The sequence below is a fragment of the Amia ocellicauda genome, chromosome 3, assembly GCF_036373705.1.
Source record: "Amia ocellicauda isolate fAmiCal2 chromosome 3, fAmiCal2.hap1, whole genome shotgun sequence".
In the NCBI taxonomy this organism is placed as follows: Eukaryota; Metazoa; Chordata; class Actinopteri; order Amiiformes; family Amiidae; genus Amia; species Amia ocellicauda.
In genome coordinates, this window is record NC_089852.1 from 17,090,388 (window position 1) to 17,110,685 (window position 20,298).

General features: G+C 39.9%; 1 protein-coding gene across 5 annotated transcripts in view; it reads left to right on the top strand.

Moving 5' to 3' along the window:
• Nucleotides 1-20,298, top strand: part of setd5 (SET domain containing 5) — a 43,517-nt gene that overhangs the window by 17,226 nt on the left and 5,993 nt on the right. For 2 of the 5 annotated variants that reach the window (XM_066698353.1, XM_066698357.1), the window contains exons 2-20: nucleotides 2,870-3,096; nucleotides 5,865-5,970; nucleotides 6,552-6,793; nucleotides 7,085-7,143; nucleotides 7,830-8,017; nucleotides 8,177-8,215; nucleotides 8,391-8,633; nucleotides 9,293-9,441; nucleotides 9,800-9,917; nucleotides 10,322-10,431; nucleotides 11,196-11,469; nucleotides 12,142-12,222; nucleotides 12,603-12,857; nucleotides 13,162-13,485; nucleotides 13,782-14,027; nucleotides 14,406-14,532; nucleotides 14,735-14,976; nucleotides 16,921-16,977; nucleotides 18,913-19,419. In XM_066698353.1, the coding sequence (XP_066554450.1) occupies nucleotides 3,026-3,096; nucleotides 5,865-5,970; nucleotides 6,552-6,793; nucleotides 7,085-7,143; nucleotides 7,830-8,017; nucleotides 8,177-8,215; nucleotides 8,391-8,633; nucleotides 9,293-9,441; nucleotides 9,800-9,917; nucleotides 10,322-10,431; nucleotides 11,196-11,469; nucleotides 12,142-12,222; nucleotides 12,603-12,857; nucleotides 13,162-13,485; nucleotides 13,782-14,027; nucleotides 14,406-14,532; nucleotides 14,735-14,976; nucleotides 16,921-16,977; nucleotides 18,913-19,419 (3,438 nt within the window). In that variant the 5' untranslated portion in view covers nucleotides 2,870-3,025. The remainder of the gene's footprint in view (nucleotides 1-2,869; nucleotides 3,097-5,864; nucleotides 5,971-6,551; nucleotides 6,794-7,084; nucleotides 7,144-7,829; nucleotides 8,018-8,176; nucleotides 8,216-8,390; nucleotides 8,634-9,292; nucleotides 9,442-9,799; nucleotides 9,918-10,321; nucleotides 10,432-11,195; nucleotides 11,470-12,141; nucleotides 12,223-12,602; nucleotides 12,858-13,161; nucleotides 13,486-13,781; nucleotides 14,028-14,405; nucleotides 14,533-14,734; nucleotides 14,977-16,920; nucleotides 16,978-18,912; nucleotides 19,420-20,298) is intronic. The other 3 variants (XM_066698354.1, XM_066698355.1, XM_066698356.1) reach the window with 3 other exon arrangements.

Genomic DNA, 20,298 nt, shown 5'->3' on the forward strand with positions numbered 1-20,298 from the left:
GAAACCAAAATATTTTGTTATAAAATAATTCATTACAAGTTCAGTGTTGTCCCCACCCCCATTGATTAATCTATTGTACAGTCATTGTAGCACCCCCCCTCCAGTTTATTTCTAAATGCTGTGGCCATTGAACTAGCATGGACAGAATGGTATGCTAGGTATCAGCACCCTGTCTGAGAGCACTGCAGCTCCTCATAACAGGCTATTGATTTAGGAACAGCTGCAGAGAATGCTCAATGGCATTTGGGCTCTGAAAGCACAGTCCCCAGCCATGCCTCCAGCACAGAGTATTCATGAAAATGTCTACCTTGATCTCCTGTGTTTCCTTAGAGGAGACCTTTCATTGTATTCTTTTCTTTACATATAGTATTGAAGCTGGTACACTGTACTGATTTTAACACCATTTAAAATTGTAGCCAGAACAGCGTAAACAATCTGGCATAGTACATGCAAAACATCATGTAATTGGAAAAGCTTTAAAAATCCTATCTGTCCAATGTTTTGCAAAAGGTTTTTTTTTTTCTGTCTCCACCCTCAAGTAGTGCAATTCAATTTAATTTATTGAAATAAAATACTGTAACCTTTTATAGAAGTAGAACTCAATGAATGTGTTCACATAGACTTAGTCCCATGTAGACGAATGCCAGGAAAATTGACAATGCAGTATTTGTTACTGACTTGCTTTTATCCTCAAAGAAAATTCTGACACTGCAGTGCCCGAAAAGGGAGTTCTTCCTGGGTTTCAAGTGTTGTCCCTGTTCCCTTTAGAAAGAGACCAGCTTGATCTGAAAACGTGCACAAGCCATCAAGTAAATCTTAACTGGCTCAGGTTTTTTGTCAGTCCCTTTTCTTACAAACATTGACAGTTTGCTGCTAAGTATTTATGCTTCAGTGTGTGATTTAAGGTTAATTATATCACGGTTGTGGCACTCAATAACTGGGCCTAGTGTACATATTTAGATTTTATTTTAGATCTTCATGATTATGACTTGCTTTGTAGTGAGTCAGTGTCCTGCCCAGCTGTGTGCTAGTAGCAAACTTCTTTCCAAGTAAATTTTCCAAAAACTTGGGATTGACATAACTTAACATGACCATTTGTGTGTGACACACTTATGTTTGGCTTGCCTCCTTATTAACTTGAGACAAGTCTCGCTAAACTTAGCTCTCTTTCCACATGACTGTAGCTTGCCCATTGTATTCAGACCAAGAGCAACAAGCAGAAGATACCAGTGTTGTATCTTGACTGTAGAGAAGCATATTGTTTTATATTGTGGCTTTAAGGATGGATGGGAGGAGTATTCTTATAAAGCTTTTAAAAATAATCATATAGGCTTAAAATACACATTTAAGCTGTAGTAAAATGTAAACTTGTTAGTTTTCACTATGGGTGAGAAAAAAAACAACCCATTAAATCCTACTTCAGCGATTATTAATTAATGCACTGCTTGTTACAATGTCCATATTTATCATAACCTCTGTATGTAAACAACTGTTTAAAAACAAAATATATATACATCTCATCCTATAATGGTTCAGTTTAAATCAAATTATTTTCTGTATAATAGTAGGACATTTACACTGAGCAGTGTTCATCATTTATCCTGCCTCATGTCTGCTGTTCCAGAAACGTTCTGAGAGACCTGAAGTATATTTTGCTTGGCTTGTTCCATGAGCCCAGCGCTGCCAAAAAACAAATGACCAAGTTTCAGGCCGATGCAGCTGGACTTTCCAATGTGTCTGAATGCCTTCACCGAGTGGAAAGCACTCACCGTTTCTGACAGGGTTGCCTGTGGCTCTGCTGTAGTTGTTATGAAATGCCCCTAGGAGAGACTTAGACCTACAGTCATGTTAGACAAGGGAATGTATCAATGATCTTTTCGTCTCCTTGCCATTTAAGGCTGAACTGAGCTGAATGATGTGAATACCAGTTGACTGCAGTAAAGAGTTGCAGTGGTACTGAGGTTGTCCGTGTTTTCTCTTTACTTCTGTGTGGTGCAGATGAGGCTAGGCTGTTTTCAAATAACCTTTCGAATGAACAGGATATGAGTTCAGTACTGAAGCAGGAAAGTGACATGGTCATTTTTCTCTTTCTTGTTCGCACATCACAGAATTATAGCAAAGTGCTTGTGTATATCGGAGTTCATTGGTGATGCCTATAAAAAAAGGCATAATCTACTAAAATATTTTTTATGTGGTATAGTTTCAGCTAAATCTGCACCATAAAGGGTAAGAATCAAATGTAAAATCTTTGGGGGATTCCCACATTCCACCTTTGCACAGGAATGTTCTTAATGGCTTATTGGTTTAGGAGAAATCAGACGCTTCATTTCATTCTACACGTCAGCCTGAAATGTTAATAAATCACTAGACTTTCCTCAACTGGTGGATATTCAGTAAATGAGTGTTTAATTATTTTATATAAGGTAGTTATAGTTCACTATTAAATTATCCACATCATCTAACCCCTCTTCATAATGGTAGCCAAGAACTATGAGATATTCAGTGTCTCTCTTGACAATAAGTCCCTCTTGAAGTGTATGCCTATAGTATATATTTTTAAAGCAACTAACAGTTTAAATTCCTTGCTTGATGGTCATGTAACTAGCTTTTGCATCCAAAATGCTAGTGACTTTCTAGTGACTTTGTTCCTTGAAGGATCTCGCGGAAACTGCTTTCAGAGCCTGAATTGAAAGTTGGTGCCACATGCTGGGGAAGTTGAGATGGCACTCCTGTAGGATGTACTTTTCAGTCCTGGCCTGACTGCTCTAATAAAGTCCAGGCTGTTTCCAGTCTACAGAACTCTTCTCTGGGGCTATAAGTGCAGATCAGTGCAGGCAGGTGTCTGACCGCCAACCTCTTGCCGTTTCAGGGTTCCTGATGTCCGCGAGGTGCTGGTTGCGGCACTGCGGCTCCCCGCCCCTGGAGTGGTCTGCTGCTGCAATTTGGACCCCGTGATCCCCTCTCCCCCCTTCCCTCCCCTCCCCCTCCCCCTCCCCCCCCCCCCCCCACCTCTGTGCTGGACGTCATGAGCATAGTAATCCCTCTGGGAGTCACCACACCAGATACGTCTTACTCCGATATGGCTGCTGGATCAGAGTGAGTACTTGCCACCTCCTTCTCCTCTTTGAGCTTCTGGTCCCTTCTGCAAAGTGGACAGGATGTTGAACAAAGCACATCTGTCACACTTATTTTTTCTTTGTCATGCAATGCCAACATGCACATGACAGAGAATTTACATTCCATTTACATTGTACATGAGTACAAAAGTGTAGAATTTAGAACAAGGGCAGTAATGTTAAGACTGTACAATGCACTAGTTAGACCTCATCTGGAATACTGTGTACAGTTCTGGGCTCCACACTTCAAGAAAGATATCGCTGCTCTAGAGGCAGTTCAGAGGAGAGCAACCAGACTTATTCCAGGTCTGAAGGGAATGTCCTACTGAGAGACTGAGGGAACTGAACCTTTTCACCCTGGAACAGAGGAGACTACGTGGGGACTTGATTCAAGTCTTCAAAATCATGAAAGGCAACGACCACATCAAACCAGAGGAGCTTTTCCAGATCAGCAGCGACACATGCACCCAGGGACACAAATGGAAATTGGGCTTCAAGGCATTCATGATGGAAAACAGGAGACACTTCTTCACACAGAGAGTTGTCACAATCTGGAACAAACTCCCCAGCGATGTGGTTGAAGCTGAAAATTTGGGAACATTTAAAAATAGACTGGATAGGATCCTTGGATCACTTAGTTACTAATGGACCCCAAATGAGCACAATGGGTAGAATGGCCCCCTCTAGTTTTGTAAACTTCATGTTCTTAGTGTGTGTATTTGAGAATTAAGTATACAGGTCTACTTGAGGATCCCCATGATGCACTTCCTATGAGTGTCAAAGGATTTGTGAGATGGCAAAAGGAGTTCGATCTTCACTCTTGGTCTTGATCAGCTGTTGAAATTCTCCATCAAAAGTGCAATTGTTGTCAAAGCAGCTGGGTTTTTTATCAAGTATGTTTTGATAGCAAAAGCATACATAAACCAAGTATGAAACCAAGACTCGGGGACATCAGTTTCGAAAGAGTGCATGTCTGCAGTGAAGGTTGTTTCCTTCAGATATATATAGAAACATAAACAAGTGCTTTGCACTAGAAGAGTTTAACCAGTAACCTGCTTTGAGATGGCAATTTTAAAATCCTTTAGAGGTCATTGACCCCCAATATCTCCAACTGGAGTTGAGTGGAGAGAACATGGCAGGTACAAAGTCCTCAAACCACATGCTTTAAACTTGAACTTCATATTTTTTTCCACTGTTATTCTTTTGCAGTGGGAAGATGAGTTAGTGTCATCAATAGGTTTAAATTAACCTTACTGTATGCAAAAACCTTATAGTTAATATTTCTGTGGCTTATACCTTTTGCTGAATAATAGGGATCAAGTAAAGAAAAAAATTCAGTCTAGCTTTTAGTGAGGAAGGCTAATCAAAGGAGGGTTATTTTTAATGCTGCTAATATTGTACATACAACTTGTATACAATTAAATGCTTTGCTAAAATAACCATAATCTTTCCAGTTTAACCTAGGAGCAGGCTCAATGTCCACAGCTCTGTTCCTTCCTGTGTAATCAGATTGAGTGCATTTGGTGCAGTTTTGACTAACTATGAAGTCATAACATTTGTACTGCAGTTTTTTGAGCCAATGATAAATCTGTTAACTGACTTTACTTCCTGAAAATAACAGTTGACTGTGAAAATATTGCATGTTGGCAGCTTAATTTGAGTTGCTAAACGTTGACAAACATATGTACGCCCTTCATCCAGTTATGATTTTGGCAAGCTAATGGATGAAAGAATTGCTTTTGCCTCCATATTGCTGTTTGTATTGTGATTACATTCCTGTTGTACAGCACTTTGACATGTTTCACAAGACTACTGCGGTGACATGTTACATATGTCTGTGCCAGAAATTGACATTTTGATGTGCTAAAGTTGAAAGAATTCAGTCATTATAGGAGTGGGATAGTTATAGCAATACTACACATAGGGGCTTATCTTGCATGCAGTTATATATCGCCATCTAGTGGAATGCTATGGTATGAATTGTGGCTTGCTGAGAAAACCAAACTAGCAATTCCATTGGTGGAATATAGCTGACATACAGCAGTTGTAATCATTGATATACATTGTGCCTTTTCTTATATTTTAAAGTGCTGCACATGACATTAGCACATCAGTAAAATATTTAACCGCTAAAATAATCCATAGCGTTTAAGCAGGTATTAAGACTTAATTTTAAAGTCTCTTAGACACATTTATTTTGCTTGTGTGGAGAATAAAACAGGATTCTGAGAAATGGACAATCTATACCTGAGGACTATCATATCATAACATATTGCTTTCAAATCAATCACCTGCACATGTTCAGTATGGTTCATATCTTATGGCTCACTTGGATTGATTGTTTTGACTTATGATACTTTGTTATATAAAGTTTATGTAGTTTTCATTGATTGCTGTAAGACTACACCAAAGACATCCATTAAGTATGCTTAATGGGTCCTCTTAGTTCCTTAAAATGAGGAAAGAAAATCATTTTGGTGCTTTTCCTGTGTGTTTCCTTGCTAAAAATACACTTTTAGCAAGTATGGAGATCTCTTCACAACTTGGAATTTAAGTAACTAATTAAGAAGAGCATTAAGAGTGAAGAGGGCCATAATGTTATGCTGAGTATCAGGGAGCACCCTTAATGTTTCTGTAGGATAACATCCGCAGTTCACCAAATGCGCAGCAGGATTTTCTTTAAAAAATCAATGTTGATTAAAATTGTTACATCTGGTTTTGTTTCTGCCCTCTTTTCTCCTGGTCCAGCCCTGAGTCAGTTGAAGCGAGCCCTGCTGTCAATGAGAAGGATACCTACTCCAATCACAGCTGTGGGAATGCTCAGAATCATGGGTATCGGGGATTACCCTATGCTGTGAGTAGGGCCTTCTTTCTTAATGAGATTAGACACCGAAGCCAACGCAGGGGCATAATGAGCTCCTTTTCCTTATCACACCTCTGCCAGTGAAAGTACTGTACTGGTTGAAATGCAGTTTAGGCTTAGCAGCTATTTATATATTTACACAGCCGAGAAACACCGACCTCCTCTGTAACAGGATTTGTGGCTCCTGTAAATCCGATTCCCAGCAATACAGATTCTATTTACCTAGAATATATTAATCTTGCTACCTTGGTACTGCACAATTCTCATCGGTTTAAGAATGTCACTGAATTCATAGATGCTAGAGAACCGGAATAAATGGGATAGTTCGTGGATGCACAGCAAGATAGCCATAAGATTCATTGAATAATGATCCAAGATTGAAAACCCTGAACAGTGTTACAAATGTTCTGATAGTATCCATACTTGATTGTCAAATTGATTTCCCTTTGTATACATATAATTCAATAGTCCACTTTGGTTTGAAAATTCATCCCTAGTTGCAGGTCTGTCTCATTTTTGATGTTTTTTGTTGTTGTTTTTTTTCCCTCCCCTGAAACACATTTTTTTGGAAGATGAGACGGTCTTCTGTTTTGTGTTGTCAGGATCACAACTATGGCGCGCCCCCTCCCCCAACCCCACCGGCATCTCCACCCACACAAACTATCATTCCTCGTGTTGAGCTCAACGGGGTGCGCTCTCGCTATGAGGAGAATTCGGCTGACAGTGACAGCTCCTCTGATGAGGACAATGTGTCCAGCTGGTGTCACTGCAGTCTGACTCAGGATGGCTTCCTTATCAAATGTGAAAACTGCAGGTAGGGGATTCTGCTTCCCTGGAGAGAAATGATAGACACCACATGTTGAAGCATAACTGAATGGCCAATTACTTTAGCCTTACAATGGTTGTAGAGTTTATGGAGAAACACAAAAATGTTAGCAGCATATGAGAGCTACTGTCGTATAATATAAATGTATTCTAATCATTGGTCAGGGCGTATATGCTGTCAGGGTTTTTACCAGATTTGTTTTTTGAAGTCCCCCCAGATTGCATTTTGTGAGGAGTACTGTTACATATATAAATGTATATGTTTATTCTCTGTTTGCAGGGGCTTGGACCGGAGGAAGGGGGGTGATGTTCAGCGTAGGAAAACTGAAAATGTGTCTGGTAAGAAAACAAAGCCTGCTTTAACTACACTGGGAAATTGGTATTTACGGCAGAGCTGAATATTGGTGTAGTTAAAGGAATGATTTAAAGTTGCAGCCCTCAATGAAAGGCTTATGAAAAACTGCACTTGGAATGGTTCACATTAATGCGCACGTCACTGTGGGTGTGCACATCTGCATCTCTTTATAAATCTAATCCTCAGGTTTTTAATTTGGAAAACTTTTTCTTTGGCATACATTTCCATTGCTTACCTACCACAACTTAACAAAGGTGTCTGAAGGCATTTCTTTATTGGTTGGCCTCCACAGTTAGCCTGTAAATTAAAGCGGGTGCTGGTACAGAATCACAATCAGGACGATGTAGATGCATGTAGATTCCTGTAATATGTATTTTTTTTATATATATATATTTTATATATTTAAAAAAAAAATATATATATATACGAATGCAATGTTTTTGCAGAAAGCCCACCTGTTACTAAGACAGTTTTTTTGTTTGTGAAAATAAAAAAATATATCTTTATGAATCGGAGCTCTGCTGGTGTCGTGCTTTGAGATCCATAAGCTTGTAAAATCTGAAGGCCCCTGAATCCCAAAGGCGACATGCAATCAAAAACTATACACAAGAAAGTCTGTTCGGTCGGTTAGGATGCATCGGCTAAAATGTCATCCCTTGTGCTCGGCCAGGGGGAGAGAGTAGTGCCACAGAGAGCGGGGACGAGGAGGTGTCTCCAGCGACTGTGTCCTACACTGCCACACAGCACACCCCCACCAGCATCACCCTCACCGTCAACCGCGTCAAGAGAACCAAACCCAAGAAAAGGAAGAAAAGCACGGAAAAAGCACGGAGTGCACCCAAGGCAAAGAAAATAAAGGTATCACATTCTCCTTTCAGCCATTGGAGTTTTTAGAATTAAAAATGCATTTGGAGAAGAACCCCAAGTTAATAGTTTTCAAACCAATCTTATTCCATTCCATTTATCTTAAAAGCCTTTTTCTTTAGCTTCACTTTATTACCTGTTATTCTTTCACAGGCCTTCCGTGAGGGATCTAGAAAATCCATGCGAATGAAGGTATGCAGAACCAAGTCTATTAAAGAAAAATAAAGGCACCCTCAAGCTGGATGGATTAGTTGAGTTCTTCAGGTTAACTGTGATGTAGGGAAAATCCTGTTATTCAGTAGTAACGTTACGTGTTCCTTGCCATTTTTCTAATGTATTTTTTAAATGCCTTGCTGTCTATGGGTAGAATTCAACAACGGAGGCAAACACTTTGGATGAGAACACCACCGAGGGCTGGGAGACCCGTATTCGGCTGTGGACAGACCAGTACGAGGAGGCCTTCTCCAACCAGTACAGCGCAGACATTCAGACGCTGCTGGAGCTTCACTGCATCACCAGCAAGGACTCGGTGGGCAAGACCGCAGCCATGGACACCATCAACAAAACAGAGCTGGCCTGCAACAACACTGTCATCGGCTCTCAGATGCAGGTGAGCCAGGCAGACAACAAGGATTTTGTTGTATTTACAGGAATAATCTGAATTCCATTCTCATTGTGAAGCCTTAAACTTGTTTGATCTTTTTGGGCTTTAGGGCCTGAATGTCCGTATGTGATGAAATGGCAACTAGTGAGAGTTTTTAAAATATTGCAGTGGAATCATGAAATGTTCCTTCAATATTAGTTTGTGCCTGGATTACCTTTCCCCCTTCATTTTCAATACTATTGCACCTGTTCACTTAGCTTTTTGGTCAACTCTTCTTTTTCTAAGCCATCAGTACTCAATTATTTATCATACTAATTTAAATCTGAAGAGATGTTGACAATGAATATTGGCAATGAATACTCAGTATAAAATAAATATTATTTTAGAAATGTTTGCAATAAGGCAATTTCCTTTGCTTCCCCCAAACTGCCTCCTTTCTTGCATAGCTTTACATTTTCTAACGCTCAATAAAGTGAAGATTAATTGTTTGAACTCCACAAAATACAGGCAAACACTGAAGGCTTTAAGCAGTTTGATATATTTGTTTTAGTAAATTATATGCATTTCTTTTTTACTAGAATTTTGGTGAAATTATATAACTTTTTGCTGAGTTGCTGTTCTCTTTTTTGTTTGTGTGTGTCTGTGTCTGTGTGTCTTATTCCCAGCTGCAGCTTGGAAGGGTGACTCGAGTGCAGAAACATAGGAAGATCCTTCGAGCTGCCCGGGACCTGGTTCCCGACACACTGATCATCGAGTACCGCGGGAAGGTCATGCTCAAGCAACAGTTTGAAGTCAATGGGCATTTCTTTAAAAAGTAAGATTCCTATAAACAAGATGTATAGATGCATTATCACAACAGGTATTTTTCACTAGGCTGTTTTCCACTTTTTTGGACATACATTGTTGACACTGGGTCACATGTCATTGCAGGTTACATACGGACGTGCACCCTTGTGGCCTGTCAAACTCTTAAAGACAGCTATCACTAGATACAGTCAGTAGTAGTACTAATCAAGTCCTCTTATGTTTGCAGCTTTTGGGAAAACTCTAATGTGTACAGCCTTTTGCTGTATTAACATCTTATGCCGCTTGTCTATATTTAGTTAGGTGGAATACATCAATGACAAACCGCAGATAAGATGTCTAAACTTGCCATTATTTTTGTTTCTCAGACCATACCCCTTTGTGCTGTTCTACTCCAAGTTTAATGACGTTGAAATTTGTGTGGATGCCAGGACATTTGGTAACGATGCCAGGTTTATCAGAAGGTCTTGTACTCCAAATGCTGAGGTAAGTGCAAGTTTTTGACATTGTATCTTATGATTATGGGATAATGTTGAAGATCATTTTCTTGCAAGGAATTTGTTTGGAAATGAGATGTATCTTCTTTTTTTTTTGCTTTATTAAAAAAAGGAATTATTTTTTTTATAATCAACTGAGTGACCTTGGGTACGAGTGTCTGCTAGTAAGTAAATAACAATATAGGTTGTTCTTAATTAAGGTTACAATTTTCTAAGCTTTTTCATATTAGCTGTACCTGGCCTGAAAAAATATTTTGCTTGGGTCTCTGTAAGTGAAGTAGTTGTACTGCTTTTAATCTAGCATAAATTAACATCACGAACACATTTTTAATTGATCTACCTGATTTTGCAGTAGGGTTCACTTCATAAAGCTGACTCCCATTTGTCCTTAAGGTTCGACACATGATTGCTGATGGGATGATCCACTTATGTATTTATGCTGTCACCCACATAACAAAAGATTTGGAAGTAACCATTGGCTTTGACTATGAGTTTAACAGTTGGTGAGTATCTGATTTACCTTGTAATTAAGAACAACTTTCATAAACTGAAATACTAACACATTCCTAGGTGTTTTTCACATGCAGAAGTAGATCTGTCACCTTATGCCAGGGGTCTTCAATAGGCAGCCCGCGAAAGGTTAATTTGTTGCCTGCGTGTGGCCTGGGACACCTATGTTCAGCTGCTTGAAACAACTTTTTTTTGAGGGGGGAATGTTCAGATTATCTGCATATTGCAAATTGAAATTGCAAAAAGAAAGCAATACAGATTAAGAAAATATTAAAACACTGGATAAAAGTTACTTTTTAACATTGGGTAACACACTTGTCCATAGCAAAAAAGAAAAAAGTTATTAAAGTTAAGAGCTTACACACTTTCAGTCACCTGCACTTTATGAATTTACAACTTGCAGAGTTCCAATAACATCAACTGTAAATTCACTCAGTGCATTTATATATCTAAAAAGTGCAAAACACTGTTCAATGAACCGATCATTTTTTCTTTGTTCTGTGTTGAAATGATAATACAAAACCTATGTTGTACACACAAACAGTAGCAGTCTGCAAAACCACAAATGTTTGTTGACATTTTGAAACAAAAAGCGTTAACAAAACTTCCAAGTCAAATGCATCCAAAGATAAAGGCTTGACTTGCCCGTTGGTTCATGTCATCCTTTGAAACAGGCCTGTGGTGAAAAATAGTTGAGGACCCCTGCCTGATGCCTTTAATTTTGTATCTCTAATTTTAATGCATTTTCTTACTACAGTAATTATAAAGTGGATTGTGCGTGCCATAAAGGGAACCAGAACTGCCCAGTACAGAAGCACAACCTGAGTCCTATGGAGTTGCTTCCTCCCCCGCCCCAACCCCCAGTGCCCGCACAGGTGGGGGCAGAGACCAGGCGCAGGAAAGCCCGGCGAAAAGAGCTGGAGGTGGGAACACAGGGGAGCGTGTCAGACGACAACAGTAACCAACAGCCAGAGGATCCAACAGATTCCAAAGACCACCAGGGTGTCCTCAATGCAGCCAGTGATACAGAGGTTGGTGGGGCTGCTCAGCTCAGGGGTGCCCATTCCAGGATGCAGCGTTATGCTTGTCTGGTTTTGGTTCATGAAAGCTTTATGAAGACTTAGACATGGGGTATCAAACTCGAGGCCCGCGGACCAAATACGGCCCCTGTAAAGGTGTTGTATCATTAATTATGCCCGTGACAGCTTGTGAATGAGGAAATTGCGTGTGAAAACTGATAGAGCCTTAACCCAAAAGACCCAAAAGTTGTAATTGCTGCCAAAGGTGATTCTACAGAGACATTTTTGTCATTAACTCTCTTGCCTCTTCATCGTGTTGTATAAATCAAAGGGAGAAAATATCCTGTTTAAATATAATAAAATCCCAGGTTGTAACAACAAAATGTGAAAAAGTCCAATACTTTCTATAGTCCCTGTAAATGGATCACAGAAAGCATCTAGATCGGTGGCTGCAGCAGAGAGCTGAAAAGTGTTCCACCTCTTTGTGATTAACAGTATTGGCAGTCATGTAATGTGAATGGTTTTTTTTGTTTTGTGAGAGAATAAGACTTCTGGGGGGGATATTTATGTAATTCATGTTTCTTTAAGTACTTAACCTACTGTGTGCGTATTTGTTTAGATCCACACATACACACACATTTTGCTGCATAGAACTAATGTCATCCAATGATTGCTCTTTTCTAGGATGGATATGGAGAAGGACTGAAGCTTGAGGAAGGTGAAGAAGCCGAACTTGATGAGTATGGAGCCTTACAAAACAGACGGGTATAAACACCTATTTACTTTAGTTAATTATTGTGCATAATTTGGCAACATTCCCACAACCTGTCCATTATAATTACTTCTTGAGTGGAAGTGAGAAATTAAATATCTTATTTAGCTGAAGTGAGAATACCTTACTGCAATTAATTTTTTCCAACACTAGGTGTCATATTTGAGTTTAACACCTGAAGTTTGAACAAGAGAAGCTTGATACCATTCATTGGTATCATTCCACCGATTTTGTGCTGTTTAGGGATCCATTGGAAAACAGGGTGTTACTCAGCCAACACCCCAAGCAGAGGCCTGTACGGGTTACTTCTATCCGAAAGACTTATCGCACACATGGGTATTTATGATCTGCACTATCCTCCCTCCTCTCCCAGTCACGAGATGACCGAAAGGCTGAGGCCATCATGCACGTGTTTGAGAACCTGGAGAAGAGGAAGAGGAGGAACATCCAGAGCCAGGACAGGTGCTTGAGCAGCTCTGGGGCAGCTTCCAGTCCCGTCAACCCGGCAGCCGAGGAATCCAAACCAGAGTCCCAGGACCTGGAAGACTCCGTCCTCCTCCCACCCGGGACCCAGGCACCCCAGAGCAGTGGGGCTGGAGTCAGTACGCGCCGTGCCTCCTACAGCACAGTGAGTGTCCAGCACTCCCTCACTGCCCTGCTTCCAAGAGTTCCTCCCTATATAAAATGGTTCCTCCCTATATAACAAAGGTCATTCTAAATCAGTTGTCAGCTCACTGGAGAAATGTCAGTTTTCTCTGATAGCCGACTGTTGGTGAAGTTCGTGACTTGAGGCTACCTCCACGTAATGTAACTTAAAATCTTTAGCAATACAGGGGATTGCTTTTCGGAAATCCAGTATACTGTAGTGAGAAGTTTCGTCATCCATCAAGAGATTAGATCTAAACCTCGCCTTGTGTTGTGACCCCACTCAGGAATTGGTTCCCATGGCAGAAAAAGTTCCTGCCAAACCAGCTCCTGCAAAGTCCTCCAAGCCAAGACCCAAGAGTCGCATGTCCCGCTACCGCTCCAGCTCTTCCCAGCGTGCTCGTCGGCAAAGGCAGGCCCTGGCACAGCAGGCGGCAGAGCAGGGGCAGGCCGTCGCGGAGGAAGGCACTCCTGGCCTGTGTGGTGCTGATCCTGGCAGTACAGAGGGGCTACCGATCAACGGCCCCCTGATGGACGTAGATGGGGCAGGGGCAGGTGTTTCTGGAGCCTTGGGTAACAGGGCAAACCTTCGATACCCCAAAACTAAAAAGGTAAGGGATTTATTTTAGGATTATTTTTTCTCCCATTAAGGACTTTTGCAATGTTTTTTTGTATCTGATGAACAATTTAGAAACTCTGGGCCTGTGTATTTTTTGCTTACTGATTCTTCAGGACATGGATATCACAATACCAGTTGTCAAACATTAACTTAAATGTAATTTTTTCTGTTTAATTGTTGTACTTATTTTTTATTGAAATGTTGTCCCCAGCATATCAACCAACACAAAACACCATCTCCAATTTATTTTTGTGACATTTATCAATGATTGTACTTCTTGTATTGCAGTATCTAGTTACAGAGTGGTTAAACGATAAGGTCATCGAGAAGCCCGAGTGCCCGATCGACCGACCTCTGCGAATCACCACCGACCCGACAGTGCTGGCCACTACCTTGAACATGCTTCCTGGTCTCACCCACTCCCCCCTCATCTGCACTAACCCCAAACACTACATCCGTTTCGGATCGCCATTCACCCCAGAGAGACGCAGGCGTCCCGTAAATGTGGATGGCACTTACGGCTCTTTTAAGAAGGTGGGTCTATGTACGATGTGGTGCTCCAATGATACCAACAGGCTATGCAGGTTAAAACAGCTGCTTCTCTGGCCAGTTTAATATAGTGTGTGGAGAAATGGATTTATGACTGATAGTTGATCCGTCTCAGTCTTGTGATATTCCAATTTAATTATGCTTTTAAATTTAGCTCGGCTTGTAAACATTCCTCTCCCCTAATTAGAGAATTTCTAATCGACTCAGTACCAAGAGTCCCCTTTTCTCAGTAGCAACTCTGAGCATTAGTGCATTAACTACACTTACTATGGCTATGGAAATGTGGCAAAATCAATTCATTAATCAGATTGTACTGAAGAAATGGAAGTGTATGTCAATCCTGTGCAAATTACTGTTTTCCAGCGGTGGATCAAACAAGCTTTGGACGAAGGCATGTCTTCGAAGAGTGCAGAGGACGGGACAGAATCGAACTCATCAAACCAAAGTTGCAACAGCAGTAACTCCTCCAACCCCAACCCCTACAAAACAGGTATTCTGTCCCCACCATGCCTGACGACAACAAGTCACATTGTTCCATTTCAAAATAACGCGCAATGTGTTCTGTCATTTATTCTGTTTCTGTATTTTGAATGTCTTAGAATGTCCTTTTATTACTCTTAATTGTTTGCAGGAGAGGTAATCTAATTTTTCTTGGTTTTTATGGGTTTATATTATTTCTCTCCCTTTTAAAGAGTTAACTGCGCCTTTTAAGAAGCGGAAATCAAAGTACATCCCAGAAACCAGCCCCTTAGAGCTGCCCCGGCCCCTTTCTCCGATCACACCCCCACTGCCCACAGACACCATCACACCTCTCTTGGCCGCCTCTTGTGCCCTCATTTTGGATGAAGAGGAGAAACGCAATGGATACAGTCTCCCCTATTCCCCCCTTCACTCCCTCTCTGCCAGTCACTGTAATACCCCGTTACAGTTTGAGGTAATTATAACCATGTCTGTGTGTCATGAGAATGTAGTCCCAGCACTGTGCTGAGGGATGGTTAAGTCCAGTATAATGTCCTCTGAATCAGGAGGATATTTATAAGGCATGTAACCATTCTGTAGGCATTTGAAATTTTATAAAGTGTCCCACAAATATTTGGAGACTGTCATCTCCACAGGAGAAAATTAGATTCTCCATCTCCCTGATTACCAGACCATCAAGAGTTTAATATTTTTTCTTACATTTTTCATATTAGCCTTCATTATCAGTTTTATACATTGAACAGGGCTATACAATTTGGGCATAGGTTTTTCAAGATCAGTTCTGTATAGCTATGCTGCACAGAAAAGACAATTGGTTGCTGCTAATTGATATTTAGTTACAGCTTTCACATGGTACAGGGATACCAAGTTTGAGCCAAATTAGTCATGTGCCCACTGTTAAATTGCCTTTTTTATTAATCCCTGTAAGATTAATTAACAAACAGTTATGGCTAAAGAAATGTGTGCTGTTTGGAGAAACCAGGGTTTCATTTGAATGGGTAAAAGAAAATCGAGAACACCCCATGCTTTTGACATCTCTTTTGCAAAAAGGTAAGTGTACAAGTGACCAGATGAAAATCCTGAACCTGAGGAAACAATCCTTTAATTTACTCACTACCTATGATCTACTGTGTGACAGCTTTCAGAAGAGAGCCCAAGTGTGTGAGAAGCAGGGAGATTGACAGTGTTCACTGAAGTGGGAGCACAGCAGTAATAATTTGATAGTGGCCCACACTGTCTCAGTTCTAGGAATAAAGGAGCTCAGTTTCCATTGCCCTCCATCCAGCACATTTCATGACCACAAAGAGAACTATATTACGGGAAAACATAAAAAAAAGTTTCCCCGAAATGTAAAATCAATGGATGGGGTTAGCATTCCTTTAGAAGGAAGGAAGAGGGGGACAACTTCCATATAACCACTGCATGGCTTCATGCAAGTTCTTTTGGACAGATCCACAGAGAAGGCACATTTGTATATCTTTTCTCCTTAAACTTTTCTGTAAAGGAAATATCAACATGACAGTGCTATTAAAATCACCACTATTACAACTTTTCAACATCTCCTGCTTAATCTTGCCACATCTTTAATGTGTAGGTTACATGATGCTTTACTTTGCTTATTACTTTACCTTTTTAGTTGCTGTCTCGAGTTTTTCATCTTAAACCATTAAAAAAACTTGGCTGTATAACTCACTCCAGATATTGCATAATGATTGGGTTCATGACCTTTTGTTTAGTACAAAATTACTTACTCAAATTCAATGTTGTGCTTTATATATAACCAAATTTGATTGTGTAAAACATACTGAAATATTTGGACTAGGTAATGTAACACGTTAAAATATCCACGCAAAGATTTCCATTTAAATGTGACTGTTTACATTAGATGTTTTCATGTTTTTGTCAACTTTCATTTGATACATTTAAGGGTTTATCATTGTCTCATGCCATTGTAAATATACTGTTACTTTTAAGAACAGTTAAAAATTAGCTATTTTCCTTTTTTTTTAATGTTTGCCTAACATTATGCCACAGCTTTGTATGATTTGGTTTGTAAACATTTTCAATTTGTACTTTTCATATCCAGATATTAAAACACTTTTGAACTAAATAACTACAGTGACTTGTTACTAAGATCCATTTATCTTTTCTTCAATGATAAGATTAATTCTGAGTAGGGAGTGTTTACTTGGGTACCTGATTTAAGCTATATGAATTTGGGTAAATTTGTTCCAACTGTTAAGATTAGCACTGTTCATGTGCTCAAACTGTGTTTCTAACCAAATCATTTGCTTCTGCTTCGAAAAGCTGTGGCATTGTTTATGCTTATTTTATTTTGCTACCTTGACAAAAATAAATAAATAAAAATCCAATAACAAGATGCTTTTCCCTTCTCTAGAACATATCCTCCCCAGAGAGTTCCCCTGCGCATAGGCCCGAGTCCCTGTCACCAGAGGTAGTTATCACAGTATCTCACTTAGAATAGCAGCATACAAAGTGTAGCAGGTCTGAGGGGGGTGGGAGGGGGGTAACTGTAAGTGTGGGTCATTTTCTGGGATTGTTGTTCATCTCTTTTCAAAATGCATGTTTTTCTTGATTCCTGTGAGAGAGAAAATAGGTGATTTGTGCATGATTGTTTGACATACAAATAGTGGGGAAGAGGTCAATTTTGAGTCCTCCCATACATTTTAAAGGACGGGGTTGCCAAAGTTAGTTTCTTCCCTCTTACATTTGAGATGAGAATGGCAGAGTACCATATGATCAGTACATTATAAACCACCATCAGTGAGTTCTCAAAAGGGGTTTGTAAATACATTTTATAGTGAAGACCTAAGCTAAATATTGAGAACTGCACTGATTGGCTTCATGCAATGCTTTAGATTTACATAAGTGTAATGCATTGCCTAGTCAAGGAAACGGCCCAGAAGAAATGTTCTTTAAAAGTGAACACATTTTAGAGCCATTCTGTAGTATTGCACTGTAAATCCCAGAGTTACCACCATGTTGTATTTCAGTTTATCTTTTTATTATGGGAAGTATTTCATAACTTGTCAGATGGCTAAATGGCATAGTTCAATGGGTTACTGACAGTTAGCTTTTTGAAAATTGTATGATGTACTGCGAAACATCCAGTTTTTGAATCCACACACTACTGGAGTATAATTGGTTTCTTCTAGTTTTCTATAAGGATAAAAGCAGTTTTCTCATTCTAATACAGGTATTCAGTAATTTCTTAGAAAGTTGCTCTCTACCATTCTCTTATTGAAAAGTATAGATCCATGACTAGAATATCCTTGCAAATTGTAGAAGATAACGCATTCAATTTAAATTAAGTGCACATAAATTACCAATTTGCAGCTTACCACACATGCTCACCCCCTACTAGTTCATAAATACAGCACTGTCCTGTCTGTAAAAGCCCTCTTGAAATAAGTCAACAGTACATGTACTGTAACAATGTAAACTGGATTCTCTGGTTTTCTGAGATGTAATGAAATCTTGAGCCCAAGCCAAAACTAAATCGGAAAGTATCATTAAAATGAAATGTCACAGCTTCAGAAAAACACCTCAGACCCTGCTTATTATATAAAATGAATTCAATGTTGGTAAAGATGGCATTTGAAATCGGGTAGCTGGCTTGGTTATGTTAATGTATTTCCCTTTCTTTCCCCCCCCATTTGAATGCTTTTTTTTTTCTCCAATTAGTTCATCCATTTTGCAAATCCAAAGCATTTTGCATGACTTTGATAATTCATTGAACTTTTTCTTCTATGCAATTTTTTTTTTTTTTTTACTCTCCGTAGTCTTACAGAAATAGAACAAATTGTATGTGCTTTTGTGTTCAGAACTCTGCTTTACCTATGAATGCATTCATTAATGCACACAAATGCACATCTTCTATTTTGATAGATCATTTATAATATCTTTCACTCATACTGCCCACAGGGTGCATGCATTTGTTTTCTCAGTGTGCAATATCTATATATATCACAATCATCAATTTTACTGGACTTTGTCTACAGCTTTCTCCTTACAGAAGTGGTAGTCAATGTCTTTCCATATGCTGTTAGCATCTTTTTTTGATCATGAAGTGCACTGGGTGAAACCTGTCAGTTTGGTACAGAAAAGAGTATCACATAGCCACAGTGTAAAATGTACTAGTTTATGCCAAGCTATTTTAACATTTTATCAAGACTGGGTGGAGAACAAAGTAGAATTGGTAATTTCAAATTTGGGGGAAAAAAAAAAAGAGTTCAAAGAAATCAGTCTTACACAAAACTAAAGAACCTGATCCAGCCAGCAGGCTTATATAATAAAATGAAGTATTTCTATCATAGAGATCTACTAGGCCTGCAGAGTTTTTGACTTGTCCTCCCATTGTCTTTTTCAGCCTTGTCTGCGAACAGATTTCGATCCATCCCGGGCAGTTTTTCCAGATCTTTCCCTTTCCTCCAGTCTGGAAAGTCCTGTGCTGCCTGCCCCGGGAGTGGCTGAGGACCTTGCTACCTTGCAGGAGGCCCTGGGCCCTGGGGTAGGCCTACCTCTTAGCGGGGCAGCCGAGGCAGTATTCAGCGGAAGGAGTCTGGATAGCCAAGCACAGACAAGAGAGCAGGCCTTGAGGACAGAATTCAATCTTATATATGCTTGCTCGCCACTGAATGCTAACCTGGGATCTGGAAACCTCACAGAGGGACTTGGCAAGGGGTCGGCCAGTGACAGGCGGCCGTCTCTGTCAGAGGGCAGTTTCTCCCCAGCGGAATCCTTCTTTGGTCGTGCTGGACAGGGCCTCCTCTCTGAGCAGGGCCAGGGCTCCATGTCGCCATATGGAGACAGGCAGTACATTTATCCTGACAGTGGAACACCACCCCACCCTCACAACCCTCCCCAGAAAAAGAAGGCAAGTCCTTGCATCACTGTATAAAACGCACACCTATCACTGTAAAGGTCACGGGCAGGTTTTTAATTTCCTCGCTTTCTAGAAGTGTTTGCCCAGCCACTGCTACAGTAATACAGATTTCTTTGAAGTTGACGGACTCTGCTTTCTCTGATGAAACCTACATAAATGAAGGCAGAAAATAAACTCTTAACATAATAAGACTTCATATAAAGAGTGATATGCACCAGGATGGCACAAGGATGAAATTCAGAAGACGCAATGATACACCTTATAATATAAAAAATAGTATAACTTACAGTAAAGGTTTAATAGGAATGTCCATTTGAACTGTTGAAGCATTTATTGCACCTTTTGTGAAACATAAGCCAGGATCTGTGGTTTAAGTTGCTTCATTTACAGTAGGAAACATGTATTTTTGGGAGATTGTTTTTAATAAGCCTATCAACAAGCAAAGTTAATGTCTAATGCATTCACATTATTTAGCGTGGTTGGTGTTCCTATCAAGAAATACAGAAACACTGCAATATAAATGTTTGTTAGGCTTCTCTATAAGGTATTGTTATCCAGAGTCTAAGGGACAGGCTACTGATTTCAGTTTGTTCAAAGCACACATTCAGTTCACAATATTAAGAACATGTCTTGCTATGTTGCAAATAAATGTTGCATGGTGACCTGATGGTCTTACTATTTGTTTTGGAATATTTCCTTTCCACTGTCTACAGTGTAGGGATTTCCCAAATGTACAGCTGTTGAATAGGTTTCTATTCCCCCCTCCCCCCAGCCTAGGCACACAGTTTTTCCTAAGGAAATTCCTGGGCATCTTACAATATTAGGCGTGCCTGCACGTTCGTCTGGTAACTGACAAAGGCTTTTTAAAAT